At 37.3% G+C, this 18,072-nt stretch overlaps 2 protein-coding genes across 2 annotated transcripts; one reads left to right on the plus strand and one right to left on the minus strand.

Moving 5' to 3' along the window:
* The first annotated feature begins 81 nt into the window (after nucleotides 1-81).
* On the plus strand, nucleotides 82-3,944 carry LOC108627719 (uncharacterized). The gene is made up of 2 exons (XM_018029113.1): nucleotides 82-1,995; nucleotides 3,906-3,944. The coding sequence occupies exons 1-2, from the start codon at nucleotides 82-84 to the stop codon at nucleotides 3,942-3,944; spliced, it is 1,953 nt and encodes a 650-aa protein (XP_017884602.1).
* A 3,637-nt stretch (nucleotides 3,945-7,581) lies between these two features.
* Nucleotides 7,582-9,420, minus strand: LOC108627727 (uncharacterized). The gene has a single exon (XM_018029126.2). It carries the CDS (start codon nucleotides 9,288-9,290, stop codon nucleotides 8,094-8,096), a length of 1,197 nt encoding a protein of 398 aa, XP_017884615.1. The 5' UTR covers nucleotides 9,291-9,420; the 3' UTR covers nucleotides 7,582-8,093.
* Between the last annotated feature and the right edge of the window lie 8,652 nt (nucleotides 9,421-18,072).

An 18,072-nucleotide genomic window follows, 5' to 3' on the forward strand; every position in this document is an offset into this window, starting at 1 on the left:
CTTGAACGAAAACTGAAACGTAATCCAGAATTATGTGAGAAGTACACCGAGGTCATAAACGAATATCTTGCGCTCGGACATATGACCCAGGTAGAAACTTTCGAAGCGCCAGGTTTTTACTTACCCCATCACGCGGTCGAGAAACCCTCCAGCACGACTACAAAGGTTCGAGTAGTATTCGACGGTTCCGCCAAAACGAGTAGCAACCTTTCTTTAAACGACGTACTAATGAGAGGTCCCACTATCCAAGATGATTTGTTTTCACTGCTTCTGCGTTTTCGCATGTATGCATACGTCATGACGGGAGATATCGAGAAGATGTACAGACAATTCTTCGTTCGACCAGAGGATCGCGCTTATCAACGCATTTTATGGAGAGACGCCCATGGACGTATAGCTACGTATGAGCTAAATACCGTTACGTTCGGACTCGCATCTGCTCCGTACCTCGCCATAAGGTGCGTTCATCAACTCGCGGACGATGAACAATCCAATTTTCCGATTGCGGCGACAATCGTCAAACGAGATTTATACGTCGATGATCTCCTTACCGGGGCCGATAACTTTAAAGAAGCGCAACGAATACAAACGCAAGTTTGTCAATTGTTCTGTAAAGGAGGATTGAATATTCGACAGTGGGCTTCAAACGAAACCGCTCTCCTCAGGGGTCTCAGTGAAGATCAGATACATCCGAAGATCTTAGGTGAAACTGCCACGATGAAAACGTTAGGTATTTCCTGGGACGCACGACGCGACACAATTCAATACACTGTAGAATTACCAACAAATAGTAAGATCAGCAAACGCACAATTCTCTCAACAATTGCAAAGATTTTCGATCCTTTGGGTTTATTAGGACCAGTTACTATTTTGGCTAAAACATTGATGCAACGTCTTTGGCAATTAAAAATAGATTGGGACGAGTCTTTGCCTGCCAGCATCCACACAGAATGGGTCACGTACGCCAATCAATTGCAAAAACTTAGCGACATGATGTTTCAACGGTACACAGCTTCAAGGAAATACCAAAGAATTGAACTTCACGGATTCTGCGACTCTAGCGAACGAGCTTACGGAGCCTGTTTATACATCCGCACGATAGATAGTTTTGGTCATATCAAAATACATCTCCTTTGTGCGAAATCTCGGGTCGCGCCTTTGAAGACAACAACTATCGCTCGTTTGGAATTGTGCGGAGCTGTACTTTTGGCTTCACTTTATTCCACAGTTCAAAAGGCCATCGTCCACGACATTCACGAAACATATCTGTGGACCGATTCGACCATTGTCCTCAATTGGATTAACAAACAACCTAGTCTGTTGAAAACATTCGTCGCCAATCGTGTGGCTGACATACAGGGAAAGACTGATCTAACGACCTGGCGCCATATCAAATCAAAAGACAACCCAGCTGATCTTATCTCCCGAGGTTTAATGCCTACACAGTTCCTTCACAACCCATTGTGGCTTCACGGTCCAGAATGGTTGACTAAGGCGGCAGTAAAATGGCCCGAATCGACGTTTCAAGGCTCTAATGATTTACCGGAAATGAAAAAGATGACCTGTCTTGTCACATCAGTCGTGCAGTCGGACGAACTATTTAATCGGTACTCCTGCCTACAAAGGCTGATTCGTATCGTAGCATATTGTTTGCGATTTCGTTTAAATGGTCGCGGCACGGGTCATTTAACTATCGAGGAGCTTCGACAGGCGCGTCATAAAATTATCAAGTTGGTGCAATTAGCCGCATTCGCCCCGGACATTAAAAATCTCGAAGCAGGAAATCTCCATTCAAAGAGCAAACTTCGCCCGCTCCATCCTTTCCTTGACCATGAAGGAATTCTTCGCGTTGGAGGAAGATTACAAAATTCCACATTACCGTTCGCACAGAAACATCCCATTCTTTTGCCTAAAGGGAACCACGTGACGGATCTGATCGTTCGCGAGGCCCACGTCCAAACCCTTCATGCTGGCGTAACGACAACCCTCTATACCGTAAGACAAAGATATTGGCCCATCGATGGAAAAAATACAACTCGTAAAATTATCCGTCAATGCATCCGGTGTTTTCGGGTAAACCCACCTGCAGTAGAGTACCTNAGTTTCGGTTCTCTACGTATTTTCAACTTTATTTTCTACTTTGAACAGTCAGAATATTTGTATCCCATAAGAAACCGTGTAAAATGAGCAAATTTCAAAAGCGTTTTTCTCCAATATAATGTGGACGAAAAATTCGAAAAAATTATTTTGGTTTTGTTATGCAATAAGCAAACATATTCTTAAATTTCATGCTGATCTCTACGTTTTTATAAAACCCCTGAACCTCCTTAAAGACGAACGATTAAGTTTATCTCTAATTCTTTTCCCATTTTTTATAACTTTAGCTACTGTTTGAGCATGTTTCTCGACTTCGACGCGTTTGTTTCCTGACTCTCCGAGATTTGTTGCGGGGAGTTGGTAGCATCGTTTTCGGCTAAGCGGTTCAGTTCGTTTTGAGAAAAATTCGAGATCGGCTGTCATCGTTTCGGACATCGATTGAGATTTCGAACTGCGAAAGATGAGAGCCTTTGCCAAACGATTCGGGCAAGGATCGAGATCATAAAGTGCCATTCGTTTCGGGCACTGATCAAGATCCTAAGGCGATCATCTTAGCTAAACGTTCAACCAAAGATTAACATCATCGAGGTGCCAATCGTTTCGGGCACCGATCGACATCCAGTATTATTCGTATTCTGTCAATTGCATCGAGCATTTGGAATAAGTGAAGTTTAAATTAATTTTTAACTTCACGCACGAACTTGGACGAATGACGCACGAAGTTCGTTCAAGACGAAACAGCTACTCTGTAATTTACAAAGTTGTTAGTTATTTCATTGAATATGCTGCATCTATTCAGTGAGCATAACAAACGACTAATTGTTTTGTTTTCTGTAATATTTAAACAATTTCTTAGTTGCTCTTGCATGTAACTTTTGTTTTAATCCTACATTTCGTCACGAGCGTGGCAAATACGGCCGTGGCAACACACGAGGCGGTTATCGCGCTCCTGCCCACCTTGTATACGAGCGCTCTGATTCGTCCCGGTTTTTTGTTAATAACTCGTCAACCGCGCCTTGGACAACTTTTTTGCACAGGAAAAAGTTATTTAAAATCACCTCAGCTCCTCCCCATTTGAAGGCCTAACACTAGTCCTGGGACACCCTGTATATCATTTTCCTCCAAATCAAATTATAAAATAAAAAATTATAGCGTCTTTACTTTGTGTTATTAGAAATGCATACAATCTGCAGCCCAATAATAATAATTTTCAGTGTTGAAACAAAAATAAGGTGGAGAGTGGAGAGCGGTATATTATCAAAAATATAAAATATGCCTATTTAGTCTGTTGTTTTGGAGAAGTTAGGAAGGTCAAAGTCTTTAATCCTTAATCATACTTTCAGTGTTGAAACAAAGATAGGATTAAGAGTAACGTATCACCTCCAAAAATATAAATAGAATTTACAATTCTTATCAGATGCAACAGTTTTATAGATATTTACGTACAAATGATAAGTATCAATTAACTCGGAGATGAAGTACAATAGAGGAAATAAACACGTGGTGAATTCTGCGATATCATCGTCACGCGGCCACGATAGCTTTTACGTACTTGGCTGTAATAACGAGCTACTTCCATGCACGTTTGTCTTCTGCAATTATTTGAAACAAAACAGAAACATAACACATATATTTAAATTAATTGACTGATAATGAAAAACACTTTGATAGATGCACGGTATTGAATGTGTTTATTTATAATGAAAACCGTACAATCCTGTTTCGAGAATTATAAATTGAATGAAATCCTCATACGATATAGGCATTTTAATTTATTAACTTTATTAATTAGACGATTAAACTTACAGCATAGCAAAGTTAAATACGTGGAACAAAGATTAGAATGATTGTTTCATTTATTATAATAAATATTGACATAATTGCATTACAATTTTTATTGTTGTTTCATCTTCTAGCAAAATATAGTCCGGGAAAAAAGATAGCTCATCTTACATTTTTCATAGTTTTGTATTAAGCCCTTCCGGTAAAATTACGAGTCTAGCTCGTCATTGGTTTTATTATTAAATCGTACCGGAAGGGGTTAACAATTCATTGAAATATATATTTTATGTTATTACTTGTCTTGGGCATGCTGAGGTCGGAAAATCTTGCTGACCAGTCTAAAATTTGAACCTTCTTTAAAACAAAGAAGTATGATTTCACTATCTTTGCGGTATGAACTGCAGCGTTGTCATGCTAGAAAATGAATTTATCTCTAGCAATTCTTATGGCGTATGCGTTTATTTGCTTGTCAATCATTTCCAAATACTTCGTGCTAGTCAATTTTCCATTAACAAAGATCATGTCCATTTTCTCGTGATAACCTATACCGGACTAAATTATAACACCGCCACCTCCCATTTGTCGATGGCTCAGAATTTGTTGTTCCTTCCTCTTAGATTATGATAATAATATAACAAATTTAACGAAAAGAGATTTAATTTGGATGGACCTGATGGCCTGAATTATTATTACGTCAGTTATAAGGAAATATTTACATTGATGTTGAAATGGAGGAAGAAGGGTTTTACAGTTTTAGGATGAATGTACAGAAATGTTTACCTCAGGTACATATATACATATATGAAATTTTACAGCCAAAATACTGACAGTTTGTGTTGTTGTTTTTTTTTTGGGAGGAATCTAGTTCTCACACAATCGACTGCTGGGAGGGTGTGTCGATTTACAACTGCAAATATGGCATACCCACTGAATAATTCAACACCGCTCCCAAAAGTATTTCAAAATTCACACGGTTGATCCTATGAAAATTTCAAAGTTTCACGTTACATAGGAAGGGAGCAATATTACCTTTTATGGAAACGTGTTCTCGTTTGCACCGTTACTTATCTTTAAGCTATCTTCGTGTGTACCTTATTTTAAACAATAATCAGTTTAATCGTGTTTATTAAAATTTCATGTATTCCCAAATGATTTAAGTATAAATTGTAATTTGCAACATTGTGAACATGCAGGAATGTAAGATGAGAGAATGCGGTTAAACTAAAAATAGTGTTTATTGAAAGGTAAATAACTATCACTGTGCAACAACGTAAAAAAAATCATGGGTGGCTTTGTAACCATAAAAAACTATTTATAAATCTAAAAATGAGATACATGTCTACAACATTCTGCGATGTTCTTAATATTTTATATAATTGAAAACAGATTCCGTATATTTGATAGACGAAACAAAAACTTGTTAGAAGACGATTAAGCTCTTAGTTAAAGGAATAAATACTGAACGTTTGACCGGAAGTTCACGCAAGTTTTACGACGAAAAAAATGTTCGTACAAGACTTTTGGAGCCTGTTCCTGTTCCGGTTACGGAGACATGTGGAACGGTGCGTCGAACAAAATTTAACGGGCTTAAAATTCAGGTTAGAGCGTAAGTGAATTTCCCGAGAGACAGCGGGTAAGGTTGTTAGTCCGCGGCGACATATATGGAAATGACGAAGTTTTTCCGCGCGACGCGGAGTGCCTCCATTTGAAAGGCATATCCTCCACATAGAGGCGAAAGAATAATTTCGCACAGCATCCCGCCGCCGCCGCCGCCGCCTTGTGTCGCCGAACTTTATTTAACCAGATATATGAACGACAACGGAGATGTATGCGCCTATGCACTCCAAACAGGCTTTCACTCGCGTACTTGCGCTTACTTCCATTCCACATAGGCACCTATCTCGTCCGCGTTCATAAGTCATAAGAATACTTTCAAATGCTTCCCACAACATTTGATGTACAGTAACTACCATTAATATTCGGACACATTTCAAAACGAAAACTCTGTTAACATTGGCAGAAACAACTTGATTTTCTTTGGGATGTTAAAAGGCTTATATTACTACATAGTATGTAAATGAAATCTGTACATACATTCAAAATTATTGAAAACAAATTATACGTGTTCTAAATATAGTGTATTCTCTGATTTTCCTGCGTAGCTATTCTCGTTTACTCGTTTAATATGCGGATGGAATTTGGTGATGCAACAGTTTTGTTATATTCTGCTTGACTTACAATTAGCGTCGTTACAGGAGATCCTTCGCGTAGCTCGGTCTAGCACTGACTCTTTAACTTCCACAATGCGTAACTTCAAGGAAAAAGGAAAAGAAGGAAGCTGGAAGAGAGAAGAAGAAAAAGATAGTTTAAGAAAGGAAAGGGGAAGCGAAAGTGAACGGAAAAATAAGGAAAGACAGACAAAGAATTATAAAAACAAGGGTGACCAGAGAAGGCCTGAAGCTGGAAAAACTCAATGGTCAAAAACTCCTGCTCTCGACCATCAAATATCTCAAGTGGGAAATGTTAGAAAAATAAAGTGAGAAAATAGAAAAGTAAGAAATAAAGAAAACAGAAATCCATTTCAATAAAGTGGCACAAACGACTTACCCAATTAAAAGTTATAAACGACGATACAAGAAAACAGTCGCGATTATAATGATGCGGTTCATCAGCGAAGACAAAGTTCGTTGAACGTTTCATTGCAGAGACCGGAGATAAAACACATATCTGTTAACTTCGCATTCATTATAATTACACCATTTTGATACGGAATAGAATTATTCGGTAGTAGTTGTAGTTGCAATAGAACTGGATGTGAGAACTTTTGTTTCACTTCAGGCAACACGAAAATAGAAAATACTCCTAATTAAAAAGTAAATACTGTTGATCAATACCTAAGCTATTAGATCTAGAAAGATTAGATCTAGTTAAATGCGAATTATGTAATCTCATCAACAGGATGATTAATTACTATTAGATATCTAATTTTATACATTTGTAGAAAAACTGTATTTGAAAATATAAGTGCGTGAATTTGTAAATTCACATTTCATGTCAAATTTTTTAACAAGATAAAACTTCGTTATTTATCAAATGATTGACGCATAAAATGCAAAATTGGCTGAAATATTCCATTCAAGTAACTCACGCGCTGATGTTTTATAGCTAAGTCCGTGTTAGGTACACATAGTGCAATTACGCAGATAAGTACAGTAAACAGCTTCGAACTAGGAAAAGAGATAAGATAATATAATTCCCTCGTAAGAACGTTACTGTTACGTCGCAAATAAGCTGTTCGCTTGACTTGCTAATATAGAGTTAAACGACACTACTGTTATCACGCACCGCGTTATTCTTAATTCAAATTACGTTGGAGCTCCGAGGAGCGAGATGCTGTCCCGAGCGCTCTTAATCTCGAACTATATCCGATTCCTCTCGATTCCTCGTGACGACTGACTAAAAGCTATGCATTGCTAGGCCGAGAACACCCGTGCGAGAGGGGATAATGTTTAAACAAAATACTCGCCATGTAGGGCGAAGGAAAAATTCTTAAGTGGTTTACGACCCGCACGTGTTTATACGAAGACCGATACGAGAAGACATTGCTAGACAAAGACCCTGCCTTGACTCGCATTTCGAAGCGTAGTGCTATTCACGGTGGTCTACGGACCGAACCACTTGAAACGAAAAAGAATTTCCGGATAGCGGTCAAATTGTTTATTCCGCGGTTAAACATACTCCCCCCGTTGGGGGAGGCCTTAACAGTTACTTTTTTATAATAGTTTACAAATAGTTCTTTATCAGTATGAGCATTTCTTACATAAACAGGAAATTATTGTTTATTGATATCGATATTTATTGTATGCAATGTTTAGGAAGGCACTTTTATGACGTGTTATCACAAGTTTGCGATGACACGCGCTATGTATACAAACGAAACAACTTATCTATGCAAAACTCATTCTAACATAATCATAATTTACACTGTGCTTTACAGGGAATACAAATCACAATAATTGTTTAAATAGTGATTAGCAAAATACAATATTGTAAAGTGTTTTATAGAAAAATATTTTACATGAAAATACATCAGCACATTTTGTAAGTAATATTTCTCGATGAGAAAGTAAAAAACATTATATTATATTCACATATTAATTTCAATAAATCACATATACGTACATCCATTCTCAAAAGTAAATAATACAAATTAACTAAAGCAGATGATCAAGACAACCGAATTCCTTCAACGTCAGCAGCATGTTCGCTAAAATCTTCGAAACTTCATCTCCTCCAGCTTGGCATAACATCGTAACAACATCCTCAACGCTTATATTTAGTAAATCTTCCGGGTTAATCAATAATTTGTTCATCACTACGACCAGAAAGAACGAGGCAATAAAAAACCCAAACAGTCCCTTCTTCTTGTAATCCTCATAGAAAGCTTCGTACGAATACTTTTCACAATCGACACCAGCCTCTTTTAAACATTGTGTCAAAGAGTCATGGTACACTTTTAAGATATTGTTCAGCATAGCTTGATCAAAGTCTTTCGCGCAATGCAAACACAACAATGTAGAAATGTCTATTGCAGGCGAGCTGTATCTAATTGTTGCAAAATCAATTAGCAATGTCTTTATTTCTCCATTTTCCCTTTTAAACATCATATTGTTCATAGTGAAATCACCGTGACATAGCGTTGCCAGTGGTTCTTCAGGTTGAAGTTGTTCCTCGATCACCGTCTTATATACGTTTTCAAATAAAACGTCCATCTTATCACAGAATCGTTGATCATAACTTTGATCCCGAAGATACTCCACAGCTCGGCCAGCTGTTCCTTGTATAACAATAGTAACATCCCCGTGCTCATGGAATCTATCCTCCCTGATATTGTTTATGATATCAAAGAATTCTTCCTTACGCTGTTCCTTCATCGCGTACGCGTTCGCGTGGAATCGTGCGAGTTCCTTGCACGCAGCAATGGCGTATTCCATAGGAATATCTTGTTTCACCCGTTGGAGATGGTAGCCGTACCGGGTTATCACGTTCTCTAAAACAATCACAGAGTCCACCGGCGGCTTCTCGTCGGCATAAATGCAACGGGAAAAGTCTGTTCTATCTGTTGCGTATTTCTTATAAAATAAAATCTCATTGTGAAACTGTTGATCGCTGTTTAGCATTTTTCTAACAGCCTCCACCAAGGATGGCCTCTTCACTACTAAATTTACTTTCTTCTCTTCTTTGCTGTTATTGGCGATGATTTCCACGAGTATTAATCTCGACAGGAAGTGCGAATCAGTGGGAACGGATATTTTGTATTGCACGTCGGTGAAATCCTCGCCCAGTTTAGGTGAAATCTTCTGAATCAGGGGGTCCAGCCACGAACGATACTCCTCCACTTGCTCGGCCATGATCGCATCACCAATGAATAGAGCGACTGAATTGTCCCGAGTGTAGTTGGAGCTGTCTCGATCGCCGACGCGGCGAACACTGTGCTGCTGAGTGTGCAGAGAACTGACAGTCGACTGTTCTGTACGATATCGATAACACTCGGTCTGCGACGGTGACGGCACGAGACGGAACGGTAGCTGGGTGGGAGGCGTTAGGCCTTCAAATTGCGGTACACTCCCATTTATAAATCTTAGCGGAGCGAAATCAGATATAAGAACCACATCCTTAAAATGATAAGAGGTTCTAATTTTTTATCATCGATTATAGATAATACTATATTTCACGATTTCAATTAGAGAGGATTACAATTGTACAATATTTTTAATTTGAATCCCTAAAGAATAATACTTATGTGTTTCCTAGTCAGTAAATACGTGTTCAAGTAATATCATTAATTATAAATCTTAAACAGATTTATGAATAGTTTATCAATATTTTTCTCTTGTGATTTCCACTTTTATTTTTCTCGTGGTACCTTATTAAAAATTATTTTCTGAAAATTTATGAACAGAAGTATACAGTAAATTTGCTACGATGATCAGGTTAAAGACATAATAGTGAGAGAATGATATAGTATTACGTACGTAGAATAGTGCAATAATAGCAAGAGTAGACTGTGATATAATGATTGTTCCCATATGTTTCAACATCGGTTAATCTAGCTAAAGTGCTTAGTCACTCCTTAAAGTATTGTACGCTTGATAACAATGATTAGTAATCACTGTTTGCTCACTACTGTGTTCAATATGTTTTATTTAGAGATTTAAGAAAAATCTCAAAATTATCGTTGACAGAATCGATCTTAATTGCTATGATAATGATACTGTGCAAACATTGTGCAATGTTGCGTTAGTTGTCCTGTTTTTTATCTTCGAATTAGCCATCGAATTAACTCTTTCGTGATTTTTTTGCAGGACATATGTACATATATACGTATTTGTTCCAACCAAATCAGAGATGAATTCTGGAGAGTAATTTTTGAAATCTTAATTAAAGTTGTAAGAAGCATAAAGTCTGCACTATCAATTCTACTTTTGGAAGGTAGAAACAGCAGAACAATTAAAGGTTTTTATTTATCTTCAGAAATTCATTCCATTGAAAATTAAGTATTCACTTTTACAACAGTGCCTAACTAACTTGCTTGAAAGACCAACTTCGACTGAATATTTTAACCTGCAGGGAACGCAGCAGGGCAACCTAATTCGTTTGTTTATATTTTTAAATTGTGCTTATTATCTGTTAGTAATGGACACCCAGGGAACCTCCAATAATGAGTTTAAGTACCAAAGTAAAAGTTGATTTTTTAATTTTTGTCCCATGACAACGAACTGTGCACTGCCGCGGTTTCATGAAATGGTGTCATTAGATTTACTTATTTCATGTTTGTTCTAATATTAATTTTAATTTCTATTAATTTTTCGTGAGTTGAGTTGTACGCTCTTAATAGTAACACGCGCGAACTGTTGAAACGTAATTGCCAACAATTTAAATTAATTGTCATTGAACACACAACTCTTGAAACGATTGCATAACAAAACGCGTTTAGTCTCGCTAGTGAAAATGAGTTCGTTTTTACTTTTCTTATATTTTATAGAAGTTTCATAGTTAAATTCATAGTTTTTTTCCTTTACAATTTTCTGTTAGTTCACTACGTTCTATACTATCATTCAAAACAAAAATATTATTCCTCCTCGACCGGCTGAAGGATTTGTTTTGAAGTAAGATCAGTGTTACAGTCATGTTTATCTTGTATTCACGAAGGCACAATGAGTTCGACGAAAGGAAAGACATTGAAAGCCGATCTCAGCAAATGGAACCGAAAAGGGGAGTCGTGAAACCAGTGGGCAGAGGAGGCCAGAAAGAAAAAAAAGGATGACAGTCCCAAGCAAGCGTAAGTGAGCCGCGATCCAGAAAGGCAAGCAGCGAAAAATCGTCTCCTTGGCTCGCGAGACGAAATTAACTGAATGCGCACGAGTAGACCCTTGCGATGGAAATTCTCGTCAGAGTGAACGCGGGATGATGATGGAATGTTTAGGCTACGCTTAAGGCATGTTCATTTGTAATACTTCGTGCAAATTGTTATCCATTCCGTTCTCGTAAAGCAGATCCAAATCGGAAATACGTGTTGATGATTGCTTCTGCTTTATAACAATTATATTTGTTATATTCTTTTTAACGCTTACATATAATGCATACACTTTTTTAGTATAATATATTGTTGTATAAGGTAATGGGAGAATGCTGGAAAGAAGTTGACAGAAACGAACAATAGAAAGGGTCAAATCGAAATGGGAAGAAGTAAGAGCTAGATATTACAATCAGAAAGAAATATATGGGGAAGAATTAGAACAATGGAAAAGAAAAGAGAACGGTTTAAATATCCAAATACAAGAGCATTACAAAAGAGTAAGAGACAACAGATACAACCCAAGATATAAAACAATTAAAGAAGAACAGAGGCCGGAATACTTAAAAAGAGAACACACAGGGTGGCGAAGATGTGGGAATGACGAAATAGGGAGGAGGAGGAAGAAATAAATATATAAAACATGTGTCGCATATGTCTAAGCGAGCCGAAAACGCTGGAACATATAGCGTATAATGTTGTAGGAGTAACGGCAAGGATAGAAATATCGATAAGAATTTGAGAGAAAAAGAGGAGGGAGCGAAGTGGATGCGAAAGATATACCAACTAAGGAAGAATGCAACAGAAAAGGAGAAAACCGACACGTAAACCAACGACAAGCATAGATATCATATATTACAACATTATATAGAGACAGTTATCGTATTTTATCAATGTGACATCCCTTTCAAGGCCATGAAATAAACGATTACTACTATCACTACATTGTTCTATTCCAACGATATCTTGTATTTAAGTTGTAGATTCCCTATCTTCTATTTTCTATACCGAAAACTCATCCTAAAACGTAATTGCCAACAATTTAAATTAATTGTCATTGAACACACAACTCTTGAAACGATTGCATAACAAAACGCGTTTAGTCTCGCTAGTGAAAATGAGTTCGTTTTTACTTTTCTTATATTTTATAGAAGTTTCATAGTTAAATTCATAGTTTTTTTCCTTTACAATTTTCTGTTAGTTCACTACGTTCTATACTATCATTCAAAACAAAAATATTATTCCTCCTCGACCGGCTGAAGGATTTGTTTTGAAGTAAGATCAGTGTTACAGTCATGTTTATCTTGTATTCACGAAGGCACAATGAGTTCGACGAAAGGAAAGACATTGAAAGCCGATCTCAGCAAATGGAACCGAAAAGGGGAGTCGTGAAACCAGTGGGCAGAGGAGGCCAGAAAGAAAAAAAAGGATGACAGTCCCAAGCAAGCGTAAGTGAGCCGCGATCCAGAAAGGCAAGCAGCGAAAAATCGTCTCCTTGGCTCGCGAGACGAAATTAACTGAATGCGCACGAGTAGACCCTTGCGATGGAAATTCTCGTCAGAGTGAACGCGGGATGATGATGGAATGTTTAGGCTACGCTTAAGGCATGTTCATTTGTAATACTTCGTGCAAATTGTTATCCATTCCGTTCTCGTAAAGCAGATCCAAATCGGAAATACGTGTTGATGATTGCTTCTGCTTTATAACAATTATATTTGTTATATTCTTTTTAACGCTTACATATAATGCATACACTTTTTTAGTATAATATATTGTTGTATAAGGTAATGGGAGAATGCTGGAAAGAAGTTGACAGAAACGAACAATAGAAAGGGTCAAATCGAAATGGGAAGAAGTAAGAGCTAGATATTACAATCAGAAAGAAATATATGGGGAAGAATTAGAACAATGGAAAAGAAAAGAGAACGGTTTAAATATCCAAATACAAGAGCATTACAAAAGAGTAAGAGACAACAGATACAACCCAAGATATAAAACAATTAAAGAAGAACAGAGGCCGGAATACTTAAAAAGAGAACACACAGGGTGGCGAAGATGTGGGAATGACGAAATAGGGAGGAGGAGGAAGAAATAAATATATAAAACATGTGTCGCATATGTCTAAGCGAGCCGAAAACGCTGGAACATATAGCGTATAATGTTGTAGGAGTAACGGCAAGGATAGAAATATCGATAAGAATTTGAGAGAAAAAGAGGAGGGAGCGAAGTGGATGCGAAAGATATACCAACTAAGGAAGAATGCAACAGAAAAGGAGAAAACCGACACGTAAACCAACGACAAGCATAGATATCATATATTACAACATTATATAGAGACAGTTATCGTATTTTATCAATGTGACATCCCTTTCAAGGCCATGAAATAAACGATTACTACTATCACTACATTGTTCTATTCCAACGATATCTTGTATTTAAGTTGTAGATTCCCTATCTTCTATTTTCTATACCGAAAACTCATCCTATGATTTCACTTCTTTACTCATACCTGTTTAAACTTTGTCCTATCTTCGAACTTACATTTTTGAATCCTGTCCTCGCTACATCATCCTTAAATTCTAATTCACTTAAACCTGGAACCTACAATTAGCCCGCTTTCCCTCAATTCAATGCATTTTGTTCCAGAACTCTTACGTGACAACTCACTCGGAATAAAAGTGTAGTCTTCTAAAACTAGCATTACTGCATGAGTTGTACTATTCTTAATAAAGAATAAGTTAACAGAATGCAACAATATATCTAAGCACAATTTAAATTTCTTTCATATATACAATGCAATATATTGTGATTCATGCAATTTTTTACTATGAATTCAGTAAAGTAAATCTCATAACAAATAATAAATCATTTATTGTATTGCTGCTCTCATAGTTTGACACATCAAATTTTCGTACATCATATGACTTGTTCTAAGTATCAATGACATTTGCAAATTCGTTAAGTAATCTACAGAAGCAAGGCATGATATTTTGTACAAAGATAGATAGTAATTCCTTTTAGAGTTGGGTCAAAGGTTGACGTCTGCAATATGGGATTCGCTGCGTTACTGAAATTCAAACGCGAAATTAACTTGTTTACTGTCGACTCCAGCAGACTTTACATGCAGTTATTAACAATGTTCTGTTAGCGGATTATAACTTTCTGATGTAAGTACAACGTTCATCCTTTAGAACGTATATCGATCATACATAGTTAATTGTATACTTTGACGAAGATTTTGTGGAAGTAATTAACGAAAATAACTTCTGTATTATTTTTCAAACTGATATCGAACATAACAATTAAAAATATAACTACTTCTATAACTATGACTATAGATAATGCGACAAAATTGGGATATAACGTTGAACTCTAAAGAGATTTCGGAGTAATAATACGATAACGGAGTAACCCTGCACGTATGCTGTACAACAGAAATCTAAATATTTTTGACAATATTCTTTTTATATCTATTGGCGAATACAACGGTTGGAACCGAGGTAGGAACGTACGACTAGAGACAGTACTGATCATAAGATTATAATTTTTATTTCACGAATAATAATATAACACAAATTATAATTTTTATTTCACAATGAATTTGCAATGCTTTTTAAAGTATATTGATCACTCAATTAATCATCTAATATTAATATAAGAAGCATTTCTGTGGTACGCCTATTAATTTCATTACCATCAGTACATATTTTTATCCTACTCAGTTACTAACGTAGCAATACGAAACGGCGATTCAACAGGCAGCGGAAACGAAAGAAGAGAAACAGAAGAAACGTGGGACGAACGGAGCGTAACAAAAATTAATCCAATTGGACGCGTGGAAAATCAATTCAATGATACATCTTCCGGGCAATCGTAAATAACGCTGGGATCGATCCGAAGCAGATAGTCCCTCCTACAAAGAAATATGATATCCAGTCGAGAGCTTATTTATCGAGGTAAACGGTTCGATGAATGGGTCACAGGTTCCTTTTCTTCCGTATGCCATGTCACGGCAAAGCCATTTTCCATTCTCGCCCACTCGTCCATAAAAATCGAACCTATTTTCAGCAGTTCGATCCTGTTTCCGGTCGGTGACGCTCGTAAACTTCTTGCGGATCTCATGTATGTATAATACAATATGCTCGGAACCTGTATCAGAGTCCAGCACCTCAAACGTTTATTTTTAACCCTAACATCCCTTCGCAGGATGTCGAAACGGCCGTCTATATCTTAGGCGAATCTAGAATTACGAGATACTGATATCCCCTCGGTTCGGATATAGAAATACTTCGGTATTGATTTCAGGCGTTGTCCACCGGCAGGGGGTGGCGAAGGGACGGAACACTGGCATCGAGCACCGTTATTTATGATTCAAGCGCGGAGGTGTATTTATTTCTTTCCGACGCGCTATCGATCGTTCGATTTTCACAACGCAACCTCCGTTTATTGACTGGACTCTCGATCCCGAGCACTCTGTCCTGTTTTTCTTCTTTCTACCGCTGCTACCTTACTTGATACAGGTTGAGCTCATATGATTCCTTAAATTGTTTATTTCCATCTCGTAAAAATTCTACTTATATTATAAAGAAATGCAATATATCTGATATGGGCTAGAACCCATAGTATTTCTGTTCTAATACGTACTTTTTAAATTGCGTTTGAAATAATTGAAATCAAAATGTTTACTGTGTAGCATCTCAAGCCAAATCTGGAAAAACAGCTTCGAGTGGTTCAAGGATTTAACTCCAACAGTTTCGCACGTAACTCCATTGTTGAGTTTCGTACACGCGTTCAATACTACTCGGCTTTGTACCGATGATTGTAAGAGTGACTTTTAATTGGCGAAAAGAGAAATCAGAGTAGCAGAAAAAAAGCCGTGCGTTCTTGCCAATATCTCTTGTACGATCGAGTGACTCAACGAACAAGAAAAATTTAGTTGGCCACCATAATAGCCTGGTTCGTTGCGAAGCGAACGATAACGAGAGCCTCCCTTTACCGATTAGCATTAACTCTTTCGACATTCATTAAGCTAACGAGCGCTCTAAAACAGTTTTTCAAAATTTCGTCTCTGATCGTTGCTATCCCGTCATGTTTACATCGTTCAACTTTACTTTTGGATCATAACTAGACTGCGGAATTTTATGTAGAATTAGAGTAGATGTATCAATTGTAACCACCTTAGCAGTATCCATACCATATAATAATGTATAACTGGTAAAAAATAGATATGAAGAACTGAAGAGTACATTAGTCTAAATATACAGACAGTCAATATATATAGAACATGTAAAACAACTTTTGTATAAAAATTCATGATCTATTTATCATTAGAGGATTCTCGTTAGTAACAATTGTCATTAACAGAAGAAATGAAGTCAATAAAGGAATTTGACGCGTATTGTTTTCCTCACCGTTGCATAAACGAAAGACAGCTTCAAGGCGGTAAAATCGTCACGTAGCTGAAGAGCCGTATCGAATGAAATTTGCAATGGAAATTTAATCTGCCACTGTACCGAAGAGTACTGCTGCTACTTCTTAACAGCTACTGACTTTCAGGAAGGAATATCAGACGGGCTGACGAGCAGAAATTATCCTTCGGTCGACGTAACCTATTTGTTAAAATTTACCTGAGAAACTTGAACACGGTGAGATTCACGTTGCATTGCACTTTATCGGGCTAGGGAAGTTCGCAACGCCCTCGCTGCCCCTAAAAAGAATCTTAAAAATATATTCATAACAAAAAGTTAAGCGGGATCCAATGAAACACGTTTGTTTGTTTTGCATCCTGAGAAATTACTTCGCGCAATTTATCTCGGGTTTCATTTTACAAATGAACGAATTCTCGAAACCGTGAGAAGAATTTGGAATCTGGTAACAAGTTGAGAAGGAATCGAAACACCGGCGAAGAGGCGAGCAATCGATCGGACGAACCCACGGTTGGGATAAATTTATTTGAATAGCAAATTAGCCCGCGTACCACGGATTCGCGGTGTTCGATGCAAAATTCATAAGGTGCAGCTCCGTAAGGCGCACGCCGGTTTCTCCAAAATATTATAAATTTCATTCGACGGAGGGAGAGGAAGGCGCCGATACCGATCGAATTTGCATTTTCATCGTGTTAGAGCACAACCACGGTGGTTGCACGCGTCGAGTTGCGACGACGTGGGGTCGAGTGGCCTCATGCTTGTTCCGTAAACCACTTAAAAAAGCAACGTCGAACGGGATTACGCAAAAAACCGTCACTACTAAGGAGGAAGAAAACACGAGGAATATTTTCAGGAGACTAGAAGATAGAATCGCGTCGTTTTAGTTGATAAATAAATATTCATCATTTACATGATTATTTTATTCCTTGATAAAATTGGAAGAAACAGGAAACTTGCCGCTTCAGTCTTAATAATCTTTTTACACGTGTGCGATAAATCAATTACATTTGGGGACGGTATTATTGAAATGAATTGCGGAGAAAGTTAGATAATATATTGTCCCATTTGTTGTAACACCTAGTACTAGCGTGACGGATTTTTGACAGTATAAAATTACAAAATTAGTTAAAACATTTCTGTTACCATTAAGAAAGAAATACATATTTTACTGTAAAATAGTTTGTTTTACAATTTTTTGGGTCTCTGTGGTAAACCCGTATAACCACCCCTTCTTGTCTGAGCTTACTGCTTATAATCGACCATATATTTTGTATTACATTTGTTCAGATAATATTGCAAATTTTTTTATTTAGTACTCGTTATATTTATTTATATTTCTCTAGACAAGACTGCACAGCAGAGTTCTGCTGACGGCCCGTTTTCCCTAGATTTAAGTAGCTAATACATAGA

The sequence above is a fragment of the Ceratina calcarata genome, unplaced genomic scaffold (genome assembly GCF_001652005.2).
Source record: "Ceratina calcarata isolate Rehan_Ccalc_2016 unplaced genomic scaffold, ASM165200v1 scaffold127, whole genome shotgun sequence".
NCBI lineage: Eukaryota > Metazoa > Arthropoda > Insecta > Hymenoptera > Apidae > Ceratina > Ceratina calcarata.

Excerpts from the sequence above, each read along its gene's own strand:
- LOC108627719 (XM_018029113.1), top strand. The coding sequence starts at position 82 with ATGACCCAGGTAGAAACTTTCGAAGCGCCAGGTTTTTACTTACCCCAT. Across the intron at positions 1,996-3,905 it reads TAACGACAACCCTCTATACC|CATAGCAAAGTTAAATACGT; the intron begins GTAAGACAAAGA and ends TTAAACTTACAG.
- LOC108627727 (XM_018029126.2), bottom strand. The coding sequence starts at position 9,290 with ATGGCCGAGCAAGTGGAGGAGTATCGTTCGTGGCTGGACCCCCTGATT.